At 40.2% G+C, this 21,122-nt stretch overlaps 2 protein-coding genes across 5 annotated transcripts in view; both read left to right on the top strand.

The window, feature by feature from the left end:
- Positions 1-11,284, top strand: part of frmd3 (FERM domain containing 3) — a 52,826-nt gene extending 41,542 nt beyond the window's left edge. For both annotated transcript variants that reach the window (XM_068702906.1, XM_068702905.1), the window contains exons 14-15: positions 4,804-5,038; positions 5,803-11,284. In XM_068702906.1, coding sequence (XP_068559007.1) covers positions 4,804-5,038; positions 5,803-6,283 — 716 coding nt within the window. In that variant the 3' untranslated portion in view covers positions 6,284-11,284. The remainder of the gene's footprint in view (positions 1-4,803; positions 5,039-5,802) is intronic.
- LOC137866781 (F-box/LRR-repeat protein 20-like) lies at positions 7,856-19,175 on the top strand. Of its 3 annotated transcripts, none has more exons than XM_068702900.1 (15): positions 11,669-11,717; positions 11,894-13,455; positions 13,789-13,951; positions 14,207-14,352; positions 14,700-14,734; positions 14,896-15,043; positions 15,397-15,557; positions 16,113-16,267; positions 16,896-16,979; positions 17,150-17,216; positions 17,728-17,850; positions 17,980-18,107; positions 18,332-18,448; positions 18,548-18,655; positions 18,959-19,175. In XM_068702900.1, exons 2-15 carry the CDS (start codon positions 12,024-12,026, stop codon positions 19,053-19,055), a joined length of 2,964 nt encoding a protein of 987 aa, XP_068559001.1. In that variant the 5' UTR covers positions 11,669-11,717; positions 11,894-12,023; the 3' UTR covers positions 19,056-19,175. The 3 variants fall into 3 exon arrangements, with proteins under 3 accessions (XP_068559002.1, XP_068559001.1, XP_068559000.1); XM_068702899.1 differs by having other exon boundaries at positions 17,707-17,850; XM_068702901.1 differs by lacking the exons at positions 11,669-11,717; positions 11,894-13,455 and adding an exon at positions 7,856-7,930 and having other exon boundaries at positions 17,707-17,850.
- Positions 19,176-21,122: the final 1,947 nt, after the last annotated feature.

Raw genomic sequence — 21,122 nt, 5'->3', positions numbered from 1 at the left:
GTGTGTGTGTGTGTGTGGGTGTTGAAGAGAGAGATAGAGAGAGAGAAAGATATCGAGTAGCATGCAGTATGCACAAACATAGTGTGTTGAAGTAACTGCTGTATAATCCACTCTATGCAACCGTTGATAACTACAGTATAAGACAATACTTTAGCACTCTGTTTCTGTCTGGATGTGTAAAATATACAGTATATGAGAGACGCAGCACACATTTGTTGTAAAACAGCATGGATTTAGGAAGGACTTCTACTTGTCATTTGTAATTCATCTTCATCAGGTTTAGCGGTGATGCTTTACAGCTGATCCTGTTTCACTTGAAACTGTAAACAGAGAGCGGGAGGTTATTCCATCGTAGTTCGAGGTGCTTAATTAACGATGTAATAATCCCTGACATACATAGAGAGTAATTGCTAAAACTTTTCTTGAGTATCAGGGGTCTTGTGTGTTGCTCCTCCAGTAGCCTGAGTTGAGAAATTGATAAAGAGAAGAGCTGAGTAAACATACAGTACAGTGGCAGCTTTATTCTTGCACACATGCTCAGTCGCACAGATACATTTACTTTAGAGGTGCTTGGGTGTCGATGATGAGGTTGCATGACGAAGATAAATAGCTCTGTCAACACTTGCAAAACAGGGGAAAACCCTGCTCTGTGTTGGCAAGAGTGTGTGTTTTTACGGTGGCCACACAGGAATGTAGCGCCTCGTAGTGTGAATGACCTCTTCTAAGGAGAGGCTTGCATCAGAGCTGGCAGACAGAAAGCAGACAGTATATCATAAATGGGAAAACAGCAGAAACTGTGTTGTTTGTGTTGAGTGGATTTCTTAAAATAAAACAGCTTCTACTAGGTCAGGTTTATTTAGTCGTGATGTGAAATGACCATTGCTGCCGTTATAGTCAGTAAATAATAATGTTGCTGTTTTCATTACATACAGTGTCATTGTAGTCAGCTGAAGCTATGCAATTAAACATTTAAGTCGCATTTGAGCAGCCATAAAGAAAACAGTTATTTACTGTAGTTAAGACACTTTTGTTCTTATGCTGTGGTACCTGGACTGCACCAAGGTTGGGAATGTTGTGTTTCCTTTAAAGGAATACAGTATATAGATAAATAAGAGTGACATTTCTGAAGAATCATCTGACTTGTCCTCTAAAAAGAGTGTCTGATGTGATGAATGGAGTCGTGACGTCACATTTGGGCTAGCCTCCGTGTTTCTGGGCTTCACTTATCATATCTGAGTCGAATCTCCATCCACACACCGAACTTGGTATAAGAAATTGAAACCTTTGCGATTTCAACACAATGAAATGACATTTACTGTGAGCACAGAAAAAAACTACAGCTCCCATGAAAAAACTACAAGCGTAACAGTTCGGGAACTTAGTCATCGTAACCTGGTTTCATGCATATCCATAAAATTGAATGTAATGTATTTAATTTCATGTAATTTCTGCTGTCTAAAAGTGTTTGCAGTCTACATTTGTTGAAGGCCACTAAAAACATAAATATACAACAATTTTCCAATGCAATGTATCACAGCATTTATAGCGCCTGCTATTTTCCAATGCTTATCCCTAGAATAGAAGTGCCTTCAAATAATAAATATAAAACATGTTCACAGACTGCAGAGTTAAACTATCTGTGCTACATTTTGTTGTCCTATTAGGAACTTGCCGAAATACTTATTTTTATTGCACTATTGAGTTACTGATGAACTTGCCTTGACCGTGAAGTAATAAAGTAAATGAGGTGTGAGAAAATCATTGAGTGCAAATATATCTTGGCTGCATCAAATGTTGATGATGACAGTCTCCATGTGTACAGATTGACTTTTACGGTTTAAAATATTTTTAACAGGTTTAGTCCTAGATATTTGACCTCAGAAAGTTGATTGATTTACTGACTATTGATCTTAACATCTAGTTTGTGTTCCAGTGAAAAAACGCACACTGTTTTGGGGATATTTAATATCAAAACAAGTTGTTCAGCCAATGGGCTATTGCTTCCAGGTGCTTTGACAATTGGTCTGTAACTGCAATAGTTGTTTTTCTTTAAGCGTGTATGACTGGATCGCCTGTGAACATCTGAAGGCCAGCGCCAAGACGTGATTCAGGAATGTGGTTAATGTAGACTGAAGATTATTGGTCCTAGCACCGCTCCCTGGGGCGTTCCTGTTATGAATGAACAACATTGGATAGTTAAAAAAAGAAAAGGAAAAAAGAAGAACAACAAAAGAAGACAAGAATGCACTATAGTTCCTGTTTCCCTCTGATTCCCTATTTGTCATTCCATTCTTGGGGGTCGCAGGCCCTGAGATGTTGGGTACAGTCTGGGCAGGTCGCCAGTCAATCACCGGGCTGACGCATAGAGAAAGACAATCATTCACATTCATGCAACCCGTCTTTGGACTCGCCCCTGAAGGGCCTTTCTATTTGGAGTTTGCATGTTCACTTGTCACAGTGCAAAGACATGCGTGTCAGGAAAACAACTCTTAATTGCCTGTAGGTGTGAATGTTTGATTGACTGGCAACCTTCCTCTCACCCAATGTCAGCCGGGCTCTGGCCAGCCCTCCTCCCAACCTTCATGGATAAGTGGGCATAACTAATGGTTTGATGGATTATGATTATTTTTCCACCACATTCAGCCTGTGGACTCTTTTTTTTCAAGATAATCATTGTTAAGGAGTTTTGTCATCATCGTCATGCATCGTATGTGACATTTTTGTCGTATAATCATCTCCTCTTTTTCTGCACGGACCTACAGCTACTTGAACACATCCAACATCATCCTTTGTTTCTTCTTTTTTTTCCGTATAATACATCTGTATTCAATACAAGTCTGTCTTGCCCTGTATGCAACTGTGCACTGCGAGAAGATGAATTATGACAAATTCCTCACTGGCCAAGTTTGATGGAATATTTTACAAAAGCAGCAAGCAATAATGTTCAGATGTTGAACAACTAGCTTCTGGTCTTGCTTCCCTGTTTTCTGGTTTAATGTCCCTCTCGCTCTCTGAGTTCATTCACTCGTTGCCTTTTTGCTGACTCTGTTTCCATGGTAGCTGTCACCACTCGCTCCTCAGGTCTTCCACTCCCTCCCCCGATGTTCGTCTTTAATTTCTCTCAACTCATAGTTGAATCAGTTGGCATGGTAACTGATTAGTCAGTTTGGCCCTGAGTTCAAACAAACACCTGTCTTTCTGTGATTTCATCGATATTTCAACCTTTCTATTTTGACAATTCCTAGCTCTGTTTGTGTGTGTGTGTGTGTGTGTGTGTGTGTGTGTGTGTGTGTGTGTGTGTGTGGGTGTGTGATCATGAGATAGAGTCTGGATTACAGAGGTGTTCACTGCCATATGTAACTGGACGTTTACCCCAAGCTCCTGCTTAATCCATAGCAGGAAGACAGACTTATTTTTAACATTCACACACACACACACACACACACACACACGCTGACACACATTCACAAAAAGGTGTTCGTGTTCATATTCAGATTCATCGTGTGCTCAGACGCATCAGTGATGTCTAAACTCATCACCTCAAAGTGAAGTTCAGCTATCTACACACACACACACACACACACACACACACACACACACACTCACTATGTCACATCAGGAATGACTGTTACCCTGCAGAATCACTTCTTAGAGCTAAAAACTGAAATCAGCCTGCCTGAAGACAATGAGAGTTCAAACAGTATCGTGAAGTCCGTCACAGCCTGAACTGTCTCACTCACACTCACAGTTAATGCTCCCTGCCAGCCTCTATAGGCCAAATACAGCCAGATGAGAACACTTATATAAATAACCATTTTGATGTCAACTTATAGTATAATTGTCTTCTCACATTTTCACGGTTGAAGCCATTATTTATGAATTTTTCATTTTACATGTCAGTATTATCTGTGGGTGCTCTATCCATAAGAAATACGGGATCGCCATCATGTGGATCGAGTGTTAAACTGCAGCATAAAAACCTACAGCTGAGAGTGGCACTTTGGCCCAATTACATAGAATATAACTGTGTTTTGTGAACATGACCCAGAAACTATACTCATACTGTAGTGGCAGCTTACTGTATTTTACCGTCCTTCATCGCCACTTCTTGCAGGATGTACAGTAAATGGTTCTGACTCGCGTAGACTAAAGTGTCCAACTTACGAGCTCTTGCAGGCTAAACTTTTCTTGTTGGCTGTCCAATGATGAGGCTCGTAGCTCGTAGTTAAAAGTAGTTTTATTCCATTTATACAAAAAAAAATAGACAAAATCTTTATGCAATAAATGGAGTATCAAAATACTGACCTTCTGCTGGCTATAACTAAAAAGTCTATAATCTGCAGTCAGAAAAATTGTTGCTCCACATCCTGCTCCATCGAAGCCTAACTTGCACTGAAAACCTACTTAAAGGAGTCAACCAAAGAGTATCCAATAGCAGGACAGAGTAGAGGAGCCTTTATCTTAATAGGGCAAAAAACATACATCAAAGCACATTTTGCAACATGAATAATTACCTTAACTATATTGTATAGTAAACATTTTAAAGGGCATAACATACATTACTTGAGCAAAATACACATAAAATACAAAAAACTGTTACTCTGAAAAAAGTCAGGTGATGGATAAAGATGGGGCAACCCTGTAAATAATATGTAAGCTCTTCAGTGTGACTCATGTGATGATGCTGTTTAACTACATTCCTCATGGGGAATATTTTTGATTGTATGTCTATATTAAGTTATCTATAAACCCATCATACGATGTGATGTAAAACATGTTTCTTCTGTCTTTTTCTCTCTCCAGGTGTTGTTGCTGTGAAGGACTCTGTCCCCTTGTCTCCTCTCGAACCTTCAGCTGCACCTGCAGACACAGAGCAAAAAAGTAATGAAGGGATCTCTGCTTTAGGCAATGACCTGCATCCTTCCCATGTTTCCACGGAAACCTCAAATCTCCGACCTCAGACGCCCAAAGCTGAAGATGAAGTGGTGGAAGATGACGAGGCCAACGGTGCTCTCACCATTTCTGAGCTCGTCTACAGGTCTAGAGAGTTTAATTACACGGCTTTAATCAGTGTTTTCATATAATAACTACATTTTTTGGCTCTCAACTTTACTATTTTGCCACAGCCGGCAGCTGTTGTCAGGGAAAAAGCTCAAAGTTAAAAATCCACTGTACACTATATCTGCTTAGCACCAAACAGAAGACAGACAAAGACACAAATCAGCAACCAGCTGGTCAGCATTTAGCAGAATAAGAAAGAGATATTTCCCTAAGGAGTTGGTGGAGACCAAAAACAAAGCAAAAAGCAGTCTGAATCATGGACATGCATTTGTCATGTGGACACTGCTCAGTGTTGTGTTTACAGCTTGTTTCTGCTGCCCCCAAGTGACAAGTCTAAGGTGACGTAGCTACATAGGTTGATTATCCCCAGTAAATAGTTAACAGTGGCATAACAGCATCAGATGTAAACTTACTTACAAGAGTTGCTGTGCTGTTATGTAAACAAAACACATGCAAATCCATCCTTTTTCAATGCTACAGTGCACCTGGCATGCACTGCTATTTTGCAGCGTGCTTTGTATTTTCTTGGCTCTTGCCTCCCCATTATTGAGGCGTACATGTCTGCAGCAGCATGTATCTGTGTGAATGTCTCTTATGAAAGATGGGTTGAAACCTGCCTTTGCTATTGCTAACGGAAAACACCAGCTCTGAAGTCAGCCTTTGAGCAATGTGCCTTCTTCTTCTTTTGGGCGCTGGTTATTTTCTACTTATGTGTTTAACTATCTTCCTGCTCTTCTCCAGTCCTTGCGCCAGCATGCTACCCACCCCAGTGGACGACAGTCAGGGGGGCGTCGACATGCTCTTCTCCTCTCCGGTCCAGAGCCCCGCCAGGATGCTGAGGGAGCTCCATGCCGACCCTGACATCCAGGCCCAGCTGGAGGCTGAGAGGGAGCGAGACCGGGCCTACGAACGCACCCGAATGGCTGCCAGTGGCGGAATGGGTGGCGTGCTGACCAGCAGCCTGCGCCTGCTATCGTCCAATGAAAGAGTCAATACATGTGTGCTGAGTGTGGCTCGCTTTGTTGCCGTGGTAATGGGTATCTTGCTTGTCACTGTGCCGACACTGCTGCTACTGCTGGAGTCAGACATTGACGTGTCGTTCCTCCATGAGATCCGCCAGACGCCGGAGTTTGAGCAGTTTCACTACGAGTATTACTGCCCGCTCCGCCGCTGGATCCTGTGTAGGATCAGCATGGCCATGGAGAACCTCTGGTCAGACTGAAGAAAAGAAGAGTCACTGCAGGGGGAAACAAAAACGCCCAAATGTCTGTCTTAATATGTAATTTAATCTTATATTCAGTTTCAACAACTGGTGAGACAAAACAATCAGTCTGCCAACGGGATGATGTTATTTCACTTGTTTAAGAGCAAATGCAGTTCATTTTAAGAGCAGGTGTAATGGAGCACTCACAAAATTGCAAGAGCATAATTTGTTAAAAAGAGGCCTGAGATGGATAAACTGTCCGGCCTTTTTGGACAACATTATTTCTGAATGAGTTGGACCGGAACAAGTAGATTAGTTTCACCTCGTTGGCAGCACAAACTGGAGTCTTGTAGAAAAGAGAGATAAAAGAGAAATACGATTATAATCATAGGATCCAATCACTTGTTAAGACACTTTTGGCAGCGATGAACTGAAAAGAAAGGACAAGAAAGACTGAGTGTTCGAGGAAAAACCTGTGGAGTGGACAGATTCATGAAAATACAAAAACAAGGAAAGTCGTGGATAAAGAGAAAGTCACAAAAGATTAAAAAAAGAAAGAACTGGTTGGTTTTGTTTGAGTAGAACTTTTGAAGGTCTGTTCACTCCTGATGCTGACGAGCTGATTCAATGACTCTTTGGTAAATAGCGCTAACCATTCTGATTGGTTCTGGCCTTCAGATTGGAACACCTGATTGGTCACAGAACCTGTCAGTCATGACGGAGTGGGTGGGGACAGAAAGAGAAACGATTGATTTGTCACTGGACGCAACAATAGCCACACTCAAAGGTACATTATATATATTTAAAAACAAAAGAGAAATATTGGTAACTAATACCTATCTTAAATAAGTTGTTTTTAACGTTTTGTACATTTTTATGTGATCCAGATCTTTCAGGAATTTTTCAGTCAGAGGATCTACTTTGAGCTTATTTTAAAATTAAGAGTTTACAAAAGATTACAAAAAAAGCTAATTTATTGAAGTTTATCGGGGTGGTGGGTGTTGAGAAATTTAAGATATTTTTTAAGACTACCGTCAGCATTTGTTCACCTGGTAGCACCCTGGGTTTTTCCTACAGAGGCGATAGCACAAATCTTTTACACAGACCACAGATTACTACCGTTTCAGATTATGTGATGTCATTTTGGAAACAGGAGGACAGCAGAGGAGAGGAACTATAGTCTGTTTGTGATGAAAAAACATGTGTTTTGTTGAACTTCTAAATGTCTTCTGAACTAAATATTAGCTCATTAATTAAGGCTACTAGTGCATCTTTCAGTGTGTTTTAAGAGAGTTTGAACATAAATGTATGAAGAAACGCTAAGGGACGAAAAAGCTTACTTGTAGGCTCATGATGAGAAGTTACTTTGTTGTAATAGTGGATAAAACCGTGATTTTGGGTCATTTGTTAGTCGATGGTGTGCTACTTGTGGGAGAGCGCTGTGTGTATTTCAGAGGGATTTGAAGTGGTAGGATGGTACACTCAAAATGCCCAGAGGAACAGGTGCGTATACTCCAACCTGACTGCTGCTACGTGACACATGATGGGACAAGTGAAGCGCTTAATGGTCTAAATCTCTCATACAGGTCTTTCTCTGGTCATTTTCGAGTGAAGAAGATGTTGATCTGACTGACCGAATGTGGCACAGTTGGAGGACAGTTGCAGGTATTTAACTTAAGCATTTTAGTCACTAGATAAGAATAGAAATTATTTGTAGCCATTTCTATTAAGATCTGTGATGTGTTTATCATTTAGATGACTGCAACTCACTTCACTGAGTACATGGCAGTATTTGTTCTCATTTAAATGGCAGTGACCAACAAGTTATCAGGAGGAATGTGCTTCTGGTTGGTTCAGATATTAAGCTGTGTTCACAGACATTCACCGCTGGTATGGCTGGGGTTCCCAAAAGGTCTGGAGGGCTGTTGTCAGAGATGAAAAAAATCAAGGTTAAATTATTATTTTATTTAAAAAATCTCTATTTGGTACAGAGATATAGAAATGAACTGTAGATGTGTTGGTCTTTGTAATGCAGTTTATTTTTGTGTACTTTTACAAAGTTGCGGTCACAGTATGAAACGTAACGGAGACTTCCACAATGTAACCTCATGACTGAGCTCATCATTGGGCTAAAGACTAAATCAGAGTCCTGTAGCTCTGATGAGAAATTGCATCAGTCACTTTTGGAAGCTTACAGCCGTCGCCGTGTGATTGGTCATCATACAGACAGTGCCTGCCTGTTACAGTGGCTCAGCATGGAGAAGAGAACAGAGAGCTACAGAGAGGAGAGATTGTGTCAGATCAAATGAAAACAGATGGGTTGGTTTTTTTTTTTTTTTTTGCTCAAAATGTAGTTCAATTTGGATCAACTTCTCAGGAAAGGGCATTAGCAGTTCATGTTCAAAATAACAAATATATGTTTTAAAAAATAAAAAAGGAAAGAAAAATGCATCTAATCACAACATACACCATAACATGTATCCATAACCTTCATACTGTACATGTCTTGCTATTATGAATATCCAAACACTTTATATATTTATACCAAGTCTGTAGCTGGATATAAATATGGCTGTGTTGTTGTAGCCTCATTTCACTCAGCTACACATGCATCCGAACATATTACCCGAAACGATTTCACTGTTGAGAGTAACTGCAGTTTGGCCGTCATAGCTGAACCTCCATATTGCTTTATTGCAGAGCGGACTGTCAGTTGGTATGCTACTATCAAAGTAGGAGTAGCAACATGGACTCTAGATCGGCCGATTCTATCAAAGCTCTCACACAGTATTTAGGCTCTTATTTAAGAAATCTTTCTCCATACTCTTTGGCTGCTACAGAGGCCTTCGCAGGGCACATCACCATCAAAGCCCTCTTATTATAATCGATCAAATGTTGCTGCCTCATAATATCAGCTGCTTTGTCGTGGGACTCTGTTATGCATCGACAAGCTTTATGCATATAGCAAATATGCAGTAACAAAACAAATCACGCTTGTTTGGAACAAAGCATTTATTTTCCTACTACAGCATGCACTGAGTTTCAACGCTGAAACCAAGCGAAGGGCCAAACCACTATGATGACAATGTGTGCATTTAACATCACAGACTCTGGGCTTCACTGTAGAGGATGAAGCTGATCTATTTGCACTGCTATGTGATCACCCATGATAACTAACAGAGGGGGATATTATCATGAACTATCGTCCTGTCTTATTTAGCTGTTGCTCCTCCAGTATGCACATCAAAATGCTCGAGTGATTCACTGTCGATTTTAAATCCGAGCTTTCTCTGTAGAGGTTTCATGTACACAGCTGTGCAGACATAGTTCGTCCCCGGCTTTGATCCTTTATTTCTGTGCTTCATCCTCCTCTAACTAACCCGGGGTATCTCTTACTCAGACCTCTCAATGCAAATCGCATGCCCTCATCTGTAAATACTGTGTTTATAGTTGTGGCAAAAAGAAAAAAAAAATCCAATTGAAGATTTCCATCGGTCCCTCCCTCTGTGTGTCTTGTCCCTATAAAGCGTTCTAGATTTAGGCTTGGCTGTCTTGATCATCTTAGATGATTGCATGTTTTCTGTGTTTTTTCCAAGATGAGGAGGAGGCAACAGATTGAGACGTTTAAGTATTTTCTCTCAATAAAAAATAAGCATTGGTCATCTGAGCAGTTTTGTGACCACATTTAAAAACCCCAAATATGTCATGCAGTGTGCTTTGGGCTTCATTTTAACCATTGGCTTGACAAGACTGAATACATGCGGTTGCTAATTCTGTTAGCTTCCTTGGAGCTGATCTAAAAAAAAAAAAAATGTCTCAGAACAAAAAGAAAACCTTCTTGATGTCTGCTTGGAAAAGATAATTTTACAATCTGTTAAAGAGCAGTTCTAAAGCTTGACTAGTTAGCTTCATTGCGCTTTTGCTGTGTGTGTGTGTGTACATCATTAAAGCCAATCTCTAAATGCTAACACTCTAACCTCATTGCTAACGGAGCATGCTATTAACTGATTGAATTCAGAAACATTAATTGTTTAGGTGTTCAGTTTTTAAGATGTTTAAAAAAAACACAGAAGAGAGTGAATAGAAAGTAAAACTACGCCTCAACTCATTGCAAAGAACAAAAAGCCTTTCAGTTCTGTGATCAAACAGATCTTTGGCCCCATGTGACACTGTAGCATTTTATTAGTTTGTAGCTCATTCATCAGTTTAGCCTTCATGAGTTTAAGAGGGAATTTCACCCCTTTGAGATTTACGGTAGCTCTTGCTTTGAGCTACTGGACTTGAGCTCTTGTGTTTTACAGCATATATATCGACCGAGAGTACAACTTTTGTTGCCTGTACTTACATAAAACTGTGATTTAAAAAATGGTCAAGATCATTCACCAGTCGATGTCATATCTGAGGTTTTACTGTATTACTAAATTCCTGACATGAGTCAAGTATTTACAAACCTTAAATTGAATTACCTGCCTTTAATTATCAGTAAAGATAAAACAAAAATGCTTCACAGACAACAAACACCTGGAATTCAAAGCTGTTTAAATCCAATACACACATTTTGCTTTTGCATGATTTATTTAAGATTTTAAATATTTGAACTCAGGTCTACTATTATGCAAAACTATTGGACATCACATGGTAAAAGAGAAAAATAAGCTGTTGTTTAGCATATTACTTCAGTGTTGTGTGGGCATGTACAGTAGCAGATTCTCTTGCACGGTCACTTTGTTGTTTTTGATTGTTAATCAAACTGATTTGTTGTTTTATTGGTTAGTCGGATAGTTTTGTTCATTCCTTCAGTCTCTTTTAATAATAAACACTGGGAGATATAATTTAAGAAGAATCAGAAAAAAGAAAAAAAACAAAAACTAAATGACTCTCCTCTCTTCTGGGACAACCAAGCCTTATGAACTTTGTGAAGTAAAATTTTTTGAATGTTTGTATGTTATAAAAGAAAAAAATGGATTGTTTTATATGTTAATACTGCCACAATAAAGCTCCCTAATGACTATATATTGACATGTGGCGCCTAAAGTGTGGATTATTTTACATGTTTGTTTATTGTGGTCAACAAGATCAAGATGGGTTTAATCTCTGAGGCATCCAAACACATCTCAATCCATTAATATATGTACAATTAGTGTACTTTTCCGTATTAATCCTGTCGGGACACATTGAAGTATTAAAACTGAGATCCAAGACAATTATTCCGAAAACTTTCTCAAAGCTATGTCTCCCTCATGTGGTGTGAAATAGAGATTGCACTTTGTGTTGACGTCTCTATGGTTATGTTTTTGTTATTTCCGGGAGTGTTCAAACCTTTGCCATTACGACTAAACCCTAGTACAGTAGAGTCTCTTTTGGATGAGAAAATGTGATGTTCTGTTTAAAACTGTTTCATCCAATAATCTCCAGTAAGCTCTACTATACCTCTACAGCGGGAATCTTTGGGGTAAGAGAGACTTTTGATTCTCCTACGCTGATTCATGCTGTTGTGTAGCTGTTACTTTATGGCTTAAGTATACAAAATCGTCTCTCAATCATAGAGACAATAATAGGTCCATTGCATGATGATTCTTTTTGTATGGTGCATCAAATATGCTTGTTTTGCTTCTTCTGTTTTAACAGGACTGTGCCTCAGTGTAAAACATTAGAAGGTGCAGTCTGATCATCAATTTCCTGGAAGGAAAGAGAATGCATGAACACTATGTGACATCGTAAGAAGAAAGAAAGTAATGCTGCACCACAAAATGAGTGTATGACAATGGATAAATCTAATAAACATGAGCCACAAATGACTTTCCAGGCAGCAAATCCAACTATGGAGACGCGTCCTCTCACAGGAGCAGGACGCACTGTGTCTGAACTCCTGGAGGACTCTGGGAATTGTAGACAGATCATAAACCAGGAGCTGAACCTTCGTCTTCTCGGTGACTCTCTCTTTAGTGAGCAGCAGAAGCTGAGTCATGTGTTGGACTGGGCACACAGTTTCCTCAGTAGTGGGTCAGAGGTTAACCAGCAATTCTGCAGAGCTGACAGCTTGATATTGGCCGATGAAGAGCGGAGGGAAAGACAGAAAAAATTACCTGCCTACATGTATCCATCTGCAGCTAAATGCCATCATGCCGTCTCCTGTACTGCAGGTGGTAATGAGGTATTTGGACATTTTCCAGATGATCCCTGCATCCCCTTCTCCTTTATCCCAGAGAGAGAGAAGGAGAACAAAGAAACTCCTGAGAATATAAAAAGTATGGAGCTACAGGAGGCCGCTAATAAACAAACTCCTAGCCAAGACAACAGAACGAGCAGTCTGTTTATATCTAATCAAGTACAGCACACCGACTTATCAGACAGAAACACAAATCAAACGCTTGCATCAGATGGTGTAACATGCTCAATCAAAAAATCCACATCACCTTGGAGCATTGTGGAGAAGAAGGTTTTTGGCACCGCAAGAAACTTGAAACTGAGTTTTAAAACTCCTGGAGCTCTGTCAGAAAGAGACATATCAGGACAGAAGATGGAGCTGAGCGACGTAAACATTGAGGGGACGGAGGAAACAGAGGATGCTAGGATGGGGAAAAGGAGGGGCAAGATAAATGAAGAACAAGAATCTAGCTCAGCTTTTGCAATATATGCAGAGGATAACATGAACAGTATTGAGCCTGAGAAGACACAGGAACTGATGGAAAAGACTTCACACCTCGGTTTTGGCTGTCATTTGAAAATACCACCAACTTTGACTGTATATGAGCGGTACCAGCTTTGTGTGGATCAATTGCATCACCTCAGAGAAAGACAAAGCCAAGACATTGTACCGGGATGCTTCAAAGAGTCATCTGCAAAAGAGAGGAAGACATCTGAAGAAACGGCACCACAGAATCCTGAGATCAAAGAACATCTAAATAAAGCAGGAGGTAAAGGGGTTACAGCTACAGAAATCACAAAAAATAAGAGTTCAGGTGTCATTAATATAAAACAGGACATATCTCAATACAATAGAAGTAAGGCAACACTTACTGAACATGGACAAACCAAACATCGTGACAATTTGACGGTGAAGGAAACACCTGCAGCCACGTGTGCTGAGAGAAGATCTGTCTGTGTCATTAACACAACTACTGAACATCTGGGGCCTGTTGATAATGTTGCTGCTGTGGAGGAGAGTGCTGCACTCACCACTAACCCAGGTATTAAATATCATATATGAAGGCGGACATTCATTAATATAAAGTTAGATGTTGTACCAGGGCCACTTATTACTGTCTAGAGTTGTGATTCCCAGCCTGGGGGTCAGGTCCCCTCACAAAATAAACTTGAATTACAGGACAGGTTGTTGTTTTTTACTCTTTGTTTGACAACAATTTGAAAATCATTTAATTGTACAGCATGTGACGAGAAACATGTCTTCATTTTAAGGATGATGATGATGGTTTGTTTATGAGTGTTCATGCATGTACTGTATGTGTTTGTCTCTCTGTGTGTCCTTGTGTGATTTGTCTTTGCCCTTTGTCTCTATTCAGATTTGTCTCCAGAGAGCATTGGCCGTAATCCAGGCGTAGAGGGTTATCAGAGTGGTGTCAAAGGTCAAAAGACAAAAGTTGGGGGTCAAGCAGCCTCATTGAGACTCTGTGAAAAGCCAAGTGTCTCCCTGTCTTCTCCAACCAATAAAGAAATATTCCAAAGGTAACAGAATATTGCCAAATATGTGCATGAATATCAATCTGAATTTATATTGTACAATGAACCAGTGATATTAACACATTCATTCATTCATATGCAATGATACTACAAATATGGAGACAAAATTATTCTGAACTCAAAATATCAACATTTCTGCTCTTTCACATTAGCTCTACAATTAGTGCCTGGTGAAATGTTTTCAATGTGTGTTGCACTTTGCTATTGGGTCAAGCTGAACCTCCCCTGTGTGCCCTGCAGACCTCAGTCATCAGGAGTAAACAGACACACACCAGAAGACACAGTGAAACCTACGACAGCCTGTAGAAATACACACACATGTCTGTCATCTACAGGAACACACACACCTCTTCATAATGACCCCGGACCAACATCATCAGCCTCGGGTGAGTTCAAAACTAAGATCACACACTCAGAATATCGCCTACAAACACATTATGAGATGCTACAAAAAAAGAGTAAAAAAAACTAAATTACCAAAAAGTCATATGAATTTCAAATTTCAAAGGTTTTATACTTGTGGTGCCACATACCACATCTGTTTTAAATCAATTTCACTGTTATGCAATAGCAGCAAGGAGGGGGAGGGGCTTTAAATTTAACTCATTATGTGATTATATCTTTCTTAAGTAACATCCAATGATGTTTGATTTCTTTCCTTTTAAACTGAAAAATAAAAAAGTCCTAAAAATTGTAGCTTTTATCGCCAATAACTTTTTGTTTGCCTTTACAGGTGCATGTCCATGTAAACAAACTGACAAATACAACGTAAGAAATCTTAATTCCTGTACTTTGTTTATGATATTGTGATTATATTGTACAGTATGATCACATATGTCAAATTCTTAAAAAGTCCATAGCACTACAGTATTTCAGAAGAATTTGTAATTAATAGAATGCTTTGACTTTCTATCAAATAATGTGTTCAGCCAGCAGGTGTCCCTGCGTGTGACCCCTGGTTGTGTCTTCCTGATGAGGTGTGGCTGTCCATTCTGTCTCTGCTGCCTCACAGTGTTCTGTGCAGAGTGACGCAAGTCTGCAGTCGCCTGCACACACTTGCCACCGATCACACCCTCTGTGAGTCAGCCCGCTGCACTGTTAACGCTTATTTGGCTATTAAGTGGTTTTAAGTAAGTGACCTATTGCTGTTTTACTTCTTGAGGTTCAATGTAAACACAGTAGTTCATGACATTTGGAATATTTCCACGTAGGATTTCTTAAGTGTGTCACAGCACATGGTGTGTTCTCAGGATGTAAGTACTTCCAAGTGGCGTACTGTACCACTCCCTGTACAAACATACAGTAAGATAACCCAGACCTGCACCATCACATGCTCTCAGACCTGTACACACAATGTAGGTCAGAGCCAAAGTTTTCAATCATCAAAACAGGTACAATATGGCGAACATTAAATCTTTCTCTTTCTGAAGGGAGAGATCTGAGGATCGCAAACTCCGACCTGACGGAGCGGTGGTTACTTTGTGTGGGCAGACGTCGTCCTCGCAGTCTGTGTCTGTACAGCTGCAGTGGCCTGTCTCTCACCTCCTGTGGGCTGCAGATGTTTTTCACTCTGTGTAGAAACTTTCTAAAGGTAAAACTGTCAAAATCAGAGCTCAAAGAGTCAGGTCAGGAGATTTCTTTATTCCAGGGTACTTTATTGATCGCTCAGAGCTAATGACACACTGTGATGGGTGGACCTTTGGTGAAAGCTTTTGGATGTTTTCCATCACATGACTTTACAGTGTGTCGCTCAAGTTGTAGGATTAGATCGTCCTCATCAATAAGCCACACCGTCTGTGTGTCTATGTAAAATATCTTCCACTTTGAAAAAGTTTAATTTGCCAATGAGATGCATTTTATTTTTCTATTGACACTGTGAATTTATTGACCCAACATCCTGAATCCATCTGCCTGCTGTCAATGTCAACAAAACACATGAAAGTACAGTGAATAAGGTGTTACTGGAGTGAACAGTACTCACCTGCTACACCGTTTTGTTCTGTGAATGATGTTAATAATATTCCTAATAACACATAGTAGATTACATACTTTTACAAACTGCAAATAGAGAAAAGACTGACTAGATTGATTGGACACGCACAACTTTCTGCTGTCACATTAATAATGTGTAATTTATTAATTACAGGAACTCAAGGTCACAAGTTGTACTGGTCCTGGTCTCCATGGGGACCAGATGCTGCGCCTGATTGGTCAGCTGTGTCACCCTGTGACCAGTGTGGATGTGGGCTGGAGTGGAGCCACAGACACAGGAGTGAAAGCCCTGAGTGACTGCTGCCCAGGGTCAGTTTTTATAAACACACACACACACACACACACACACACACACACACACACACACACACACACACACACACACACTCATTGAAAGTTGTTCATACAAATTGTTCAATTGTCATACAACATGCATCCTAAGGCGACATGCTGGTTGATATGGTGAGGTCATGTTGTTGTTGTCCAGTGAAAACCATGCATCTCCATGTGTGTAGGTTTTTATGTTATCAACGCTCTTTTGTGGGTTCAGTCTAAACAAACCCTCTAAAAAAATCACCCAATTATTTAAAACATGCACTTTCAATCATCAGCCATACATTGGATATGTTTTCTCATTTTATAAATCAGTGTCTTCAAAAACTCACAAGCTACAATAAAACCCACCCCACATTAAAAAGCTTCCCTGGATGGCAGGATGTTCCCTCATGCTGCATTTGTTGAGAACATTTGAAAAGTGTTGCTGAGGCACATTCTAAAGTTATAGCCTCTTAAATCAACCATTTCACTGGTAAACGTGAGTGAACAGTAGTACAGTACAATACACCCACATTAATGTACAGTAATGAAATGAATGGAAGGATGGGCAGACAACTTAAGTGTAAGGACGGTGTTAACCCTTTATTTGTCTTCTCTGTAGGTTGCAACTGAAATCCGTTGTCCTGAACGGCTGTCATGTCACTGATGACCCACTGATGAAGCTAGTCATGAGGCATAAAGAAAGGTCAGTATAAGAATGTCCATATGTATTCATTGCTGTCTTGTACATGTCTTGGTTCGTCTCTTGAAGTGGACTTGACAATCACATTTACATGTTTACCTGCCTTATTAGTGGATAATCCATCCAGATATAATCAGGATCAGTTTGTTTCTAATTGTGTGTTTTCATATTAGTCTGTGCAGATTGGAGGTGTTTGGCTGTCAGTTCCTCACTCCATCCTGTCTACAGACAGTCTATGAGGTACTTTATTTTGAAAAGTTAACAATTAATTTTGTTGTAAACTGCAAAAAAGAAATAAAAAAGCTTTAGAATCAGTTGTTTTCCTAATGTTCATAGAACGTTCACAGGACGTTGTTTGGAGTAAGACAGATGGAGTATTATTTTCCATCAGGTAGTTACCAATAGAAAAATAAAAACATTAATTTGGTGAAACTGTTTATATGAGCAATAATTCTAACATAGCTCAACTCCATACATGGTTACATAGTTTAGTGATTAATGTTACGCAACAGCGTTTGCACTGCAATGTGTTTTAAGGCTAAAGCATAACACGCTACTTTTGCTAAAAAGAAAGTTGGAAAAGAATCAATGATGGACCCGGCCTCGTTTAGAAAAGTGAAAATACTCCTTGTCTTTATGTTTCTCCTCAAGAAATGTAGATTGGATGTGATATGGATGTAACACAACAACAACAACAACAACATGTTTTCCACTACATATACATATGTAGATTTTTTCACTTGTGTTTCAGATGTGTCCTGGCCTCCAGCATCTTAACATCGGACAGGTGCCGAAAGTAACGGCCCACTGTCTCACAGTGATGACATCACTGCTCAAATGTCTCATTTCAATAAATCTCACTGGACTACAGGCGGTGAGTTCGAAAATCTACGACTCAAAATTCCAGCTTTGTATGATTATTAAACTTTATCTCTGAATGTTGTGGTACAAATTCTCAAAAAGATGTACATGTACTCTCTGCATTTGTCTTTACTGTTACCAGGTCAGTGATGCCACAGTGGAAACGTTGCTTCAGAACTGTGTCGAACTTCAGAGTTTGACTTTCAGCTCCTGTCCTGGAGTCACTGACCTGACAATGCACAGCATCAGTAAATACACACCCTGTATCAGGTACACAAACTTCAGCTAACATACATGTGAGGTATCGATTTACATTAATTACCTCAATATGTATCCTAACTTACAGAAACAGAAATGTCAGAAGGATTTGTACCAACAGAAGTAATGCTTTTCTTTTAAGTTAGACTCATGTTTGCCCAGTTTGGTGGTCTTGACTAATGCGGTCTGGACGTTAGCAGCTACAGTGTGTGTTCGTCCGTGTGTTTGTGTGTTAGATCTGTGGATGTGAGTGGCTGCAAGGCAGTAACAGATGCAGGAGTTCAGTCTCTGGCTCTGGGATGTAGAAGACTTCAGCAGCTGAATCTCAGCTCCACTGGCACAGGAAACAGAGGGTACAACACACATCACACCACAAACTGAGCTGCATGTTTTGATCTGTGTTTGTGTTTTTTTGTGAGCACTTAAGCTGTGAATAACCTTGTTTGACACAGGGTTACTCTGCTGGCAAATTACTGCAGCAGACAACTCCAAACTGTCAAACTCAATTTCTGCCACATCACCTTAGAGACAATACTGAAGCTCTGCAGACGCTGCAAAAGGTAAACACATATCTCTTTGGGACTTTTCATAAGATATAATAATTACCAAACATGCAGCAAGCAGGCCGTTCCTCCTTTTTTATAATGAGCACCGTGTAAGATCTATGTCAGTGATAATCAAAATGAAGCTGTGTTGTGATTACTCGGAAAACAGATCAGCTGCTAGTGGTGTAATTATGAGAGTGATAAACCAGAATAACTGCCGTTAAACATCTAAGTGTGATACCTTTTATCTGTAAAGCACTGCGACATATTAACACAAAATGATGCTCATTTGCTGTCTCCATGTTTCTCTCTGTTTAGGTTGAAGGTTCTGCATCTCTACGGCTGTGCACGTCTCCCCGCAGAGAGAAAGATCAGGGAAGTTAACGCCACCGTTAAAGTTGACCCCTTGCCCTGACTCACGCGCAAACATCAGCGCGCAGCTGGACAGATAGACCCGACATATCGAAGGGCGAAATGTAGCTTTGTAATAGTAGATCATCTTGAAAAGAATCCAAATAAAGAGACTAACATGTTTACTTTTATTGCATTTATTCCTGGGATAGTTCAGTAAAATGTAATTGAGGCCTGCTGGGTCTCAAGGAGGATTATGACTTATGTTCAGAGATGGATCAAATGCATTTGACGTTATCTGTAAGTGTTAAACTGTGTGTTTGGAGACACACTTCTCTCCCCCAACCCAAGGTTTCAACTTTGTATTTGTGTGAGAAAAAGACAAACTTCTTCAACAGATCTTTTGCTGCTAGATAACTCCTCTAAAACAAGACAATATGCTGGTTTTGCATGTAAAGGCCACCACCTGCCCTGTGCTACAATCAAGATGCATGCAAGCATAACCCACAGTGGCTTCCTATGCATGTCCCTTTGAGAGGTAATACTGGACTCTTTCACTAACATTTAGAATTAGAAACATTTGCAGAATACATATGCAGTCATTGGCAAACATGATATAGAAATGAAGCAAAAGTAACAAAAGTGATATTTTTGTATGATGGAATATCCTGGACACTGTTATTTTCCTCTGTTTGGCTTGCCTTGAGGTGTTCTTTCACTTTGATGCCAGTCACGGCTTTAACAACATTTGGGATGCAATGTTGAAGGTTCAAAAAATGTGGTTTTATCAGGAGTATCCACGTGTCAAAAAAGGAAAAAGATTGAGGAAGAGGGAGGATATAAAAGTGAGGATTCAGACTACTCCTTCAGTCTTTCAGTGATACGGTTTTCCCAAACATGGAGCAAATTGTTTTACTTGCTCCCTCCTACATTACATTACATTACAGTCATTTAGCAGACGCTTTTATCCAAAGCGACTTACAATTCAGTATCTATCTACACACCGTAGACGCAGCTACGGGAGACATTTTGGGGTTAAGTGTCTTGCTCAAGGACACATTGACATGAGACTAGTGGAGCAGGAGCCGGGGATCGTACCGCCGACCCTCTGATTGAAAGGCGGCCCTGCTCTCCACTTAGCCACGGTCACCCCACTCCTAAAAGCTGGCTTCCAACCATCTCACCAAAAGGAAGTGCAATTTTAAATTTGACTATTTGACTTTACTGTACAGTTAGCACTTTTTCTATTTTTTCTAAAGCCATAATAACAAAGTAAAACTATGGCATCAACAGAGGGCATGAGCAAGGAGCAACAAAGCCTCCTGAGTTCACTCTTTCACACCTACGATGTGGATCATTCAGGGCGGATTGAAAAACACGAGTTCTCTACTATGTGTCAGGAGCTCCATGTCCCGTGCCGAGAAGCAGACGGCATATTCAACCGCCGGGACGTCGACCACGACGGCACGGTGACTTTAGAGGAGTTCATCAGTGGCTTCAAAGATCGGAAGCAGCTCGAAGAAGATGACAGCGAACCAGAGGAAGAGAATGCATCAGGAAATGAGGAAGAGTTTTCAAACAACAAGGAACAAGTCATATCCAGGTGAGATATCACAGACACATGTATGTTTTTAAAAAAATACATGTACGTGTAGAAAATGTAGTGTGCAAAGACATGTACAGCGCCCCTCCTCTCCTCTGAGGGTCAACGAGCGAGCGAGAGGGAGAGGAGCTACAGAGTGGATGAAGAGAGGGGCCGTTGTCAGTGAGAACAAAGCCGTGAATCAGAAGAATGAAACATCATTTTCCGATTGTTTCACGGCGGCTACGTTCCAAAGCACAGATAAACAGATGCACTCCACCTCATGCACTCAGAGGGAAAGAGCTTATGGTGACATTGTTAGCTAATCTTGAGGGTGGCTGAATGGAGGCCCACAGCTCACTTTTGTCCTCCAGGGTTAATCCGGCCCTGAAGTGTTTCTGAATGTTATTTCTTAACGGGATATACACGTTAAGTAATAACAATAGTCAAGTGATAGAACACCTGTTGAAGTTTATACATGCATCCATGGTGTAAGTTTGTCTTTGTTTTTGTTTGTTTGTCTGACTTTTGAGCTCCATGTTATGTAAT

Source organism: Cebidichthys violaceus, unplaced genomic scaffold (assembly GCF_023349555.1).
Source record: "Cebidichthys violaceus isolate CVI_PGR_0920_01 unplaced genomic scaffold, fCebVio1.0.p SCAF_9, whole genome shotgun sequence".
NCBI lineage: Eukaryota > Metazoa > Chordata > Actinopteri > Perciformes > Stichaeidae > Cebidichthys > Cebidichthys violaceus.
The sequence above is the reverse complement of the archived record's forward strand: the minus strand, read 5'-3'. Positions and strand labels throughout refer to the sequence as shown.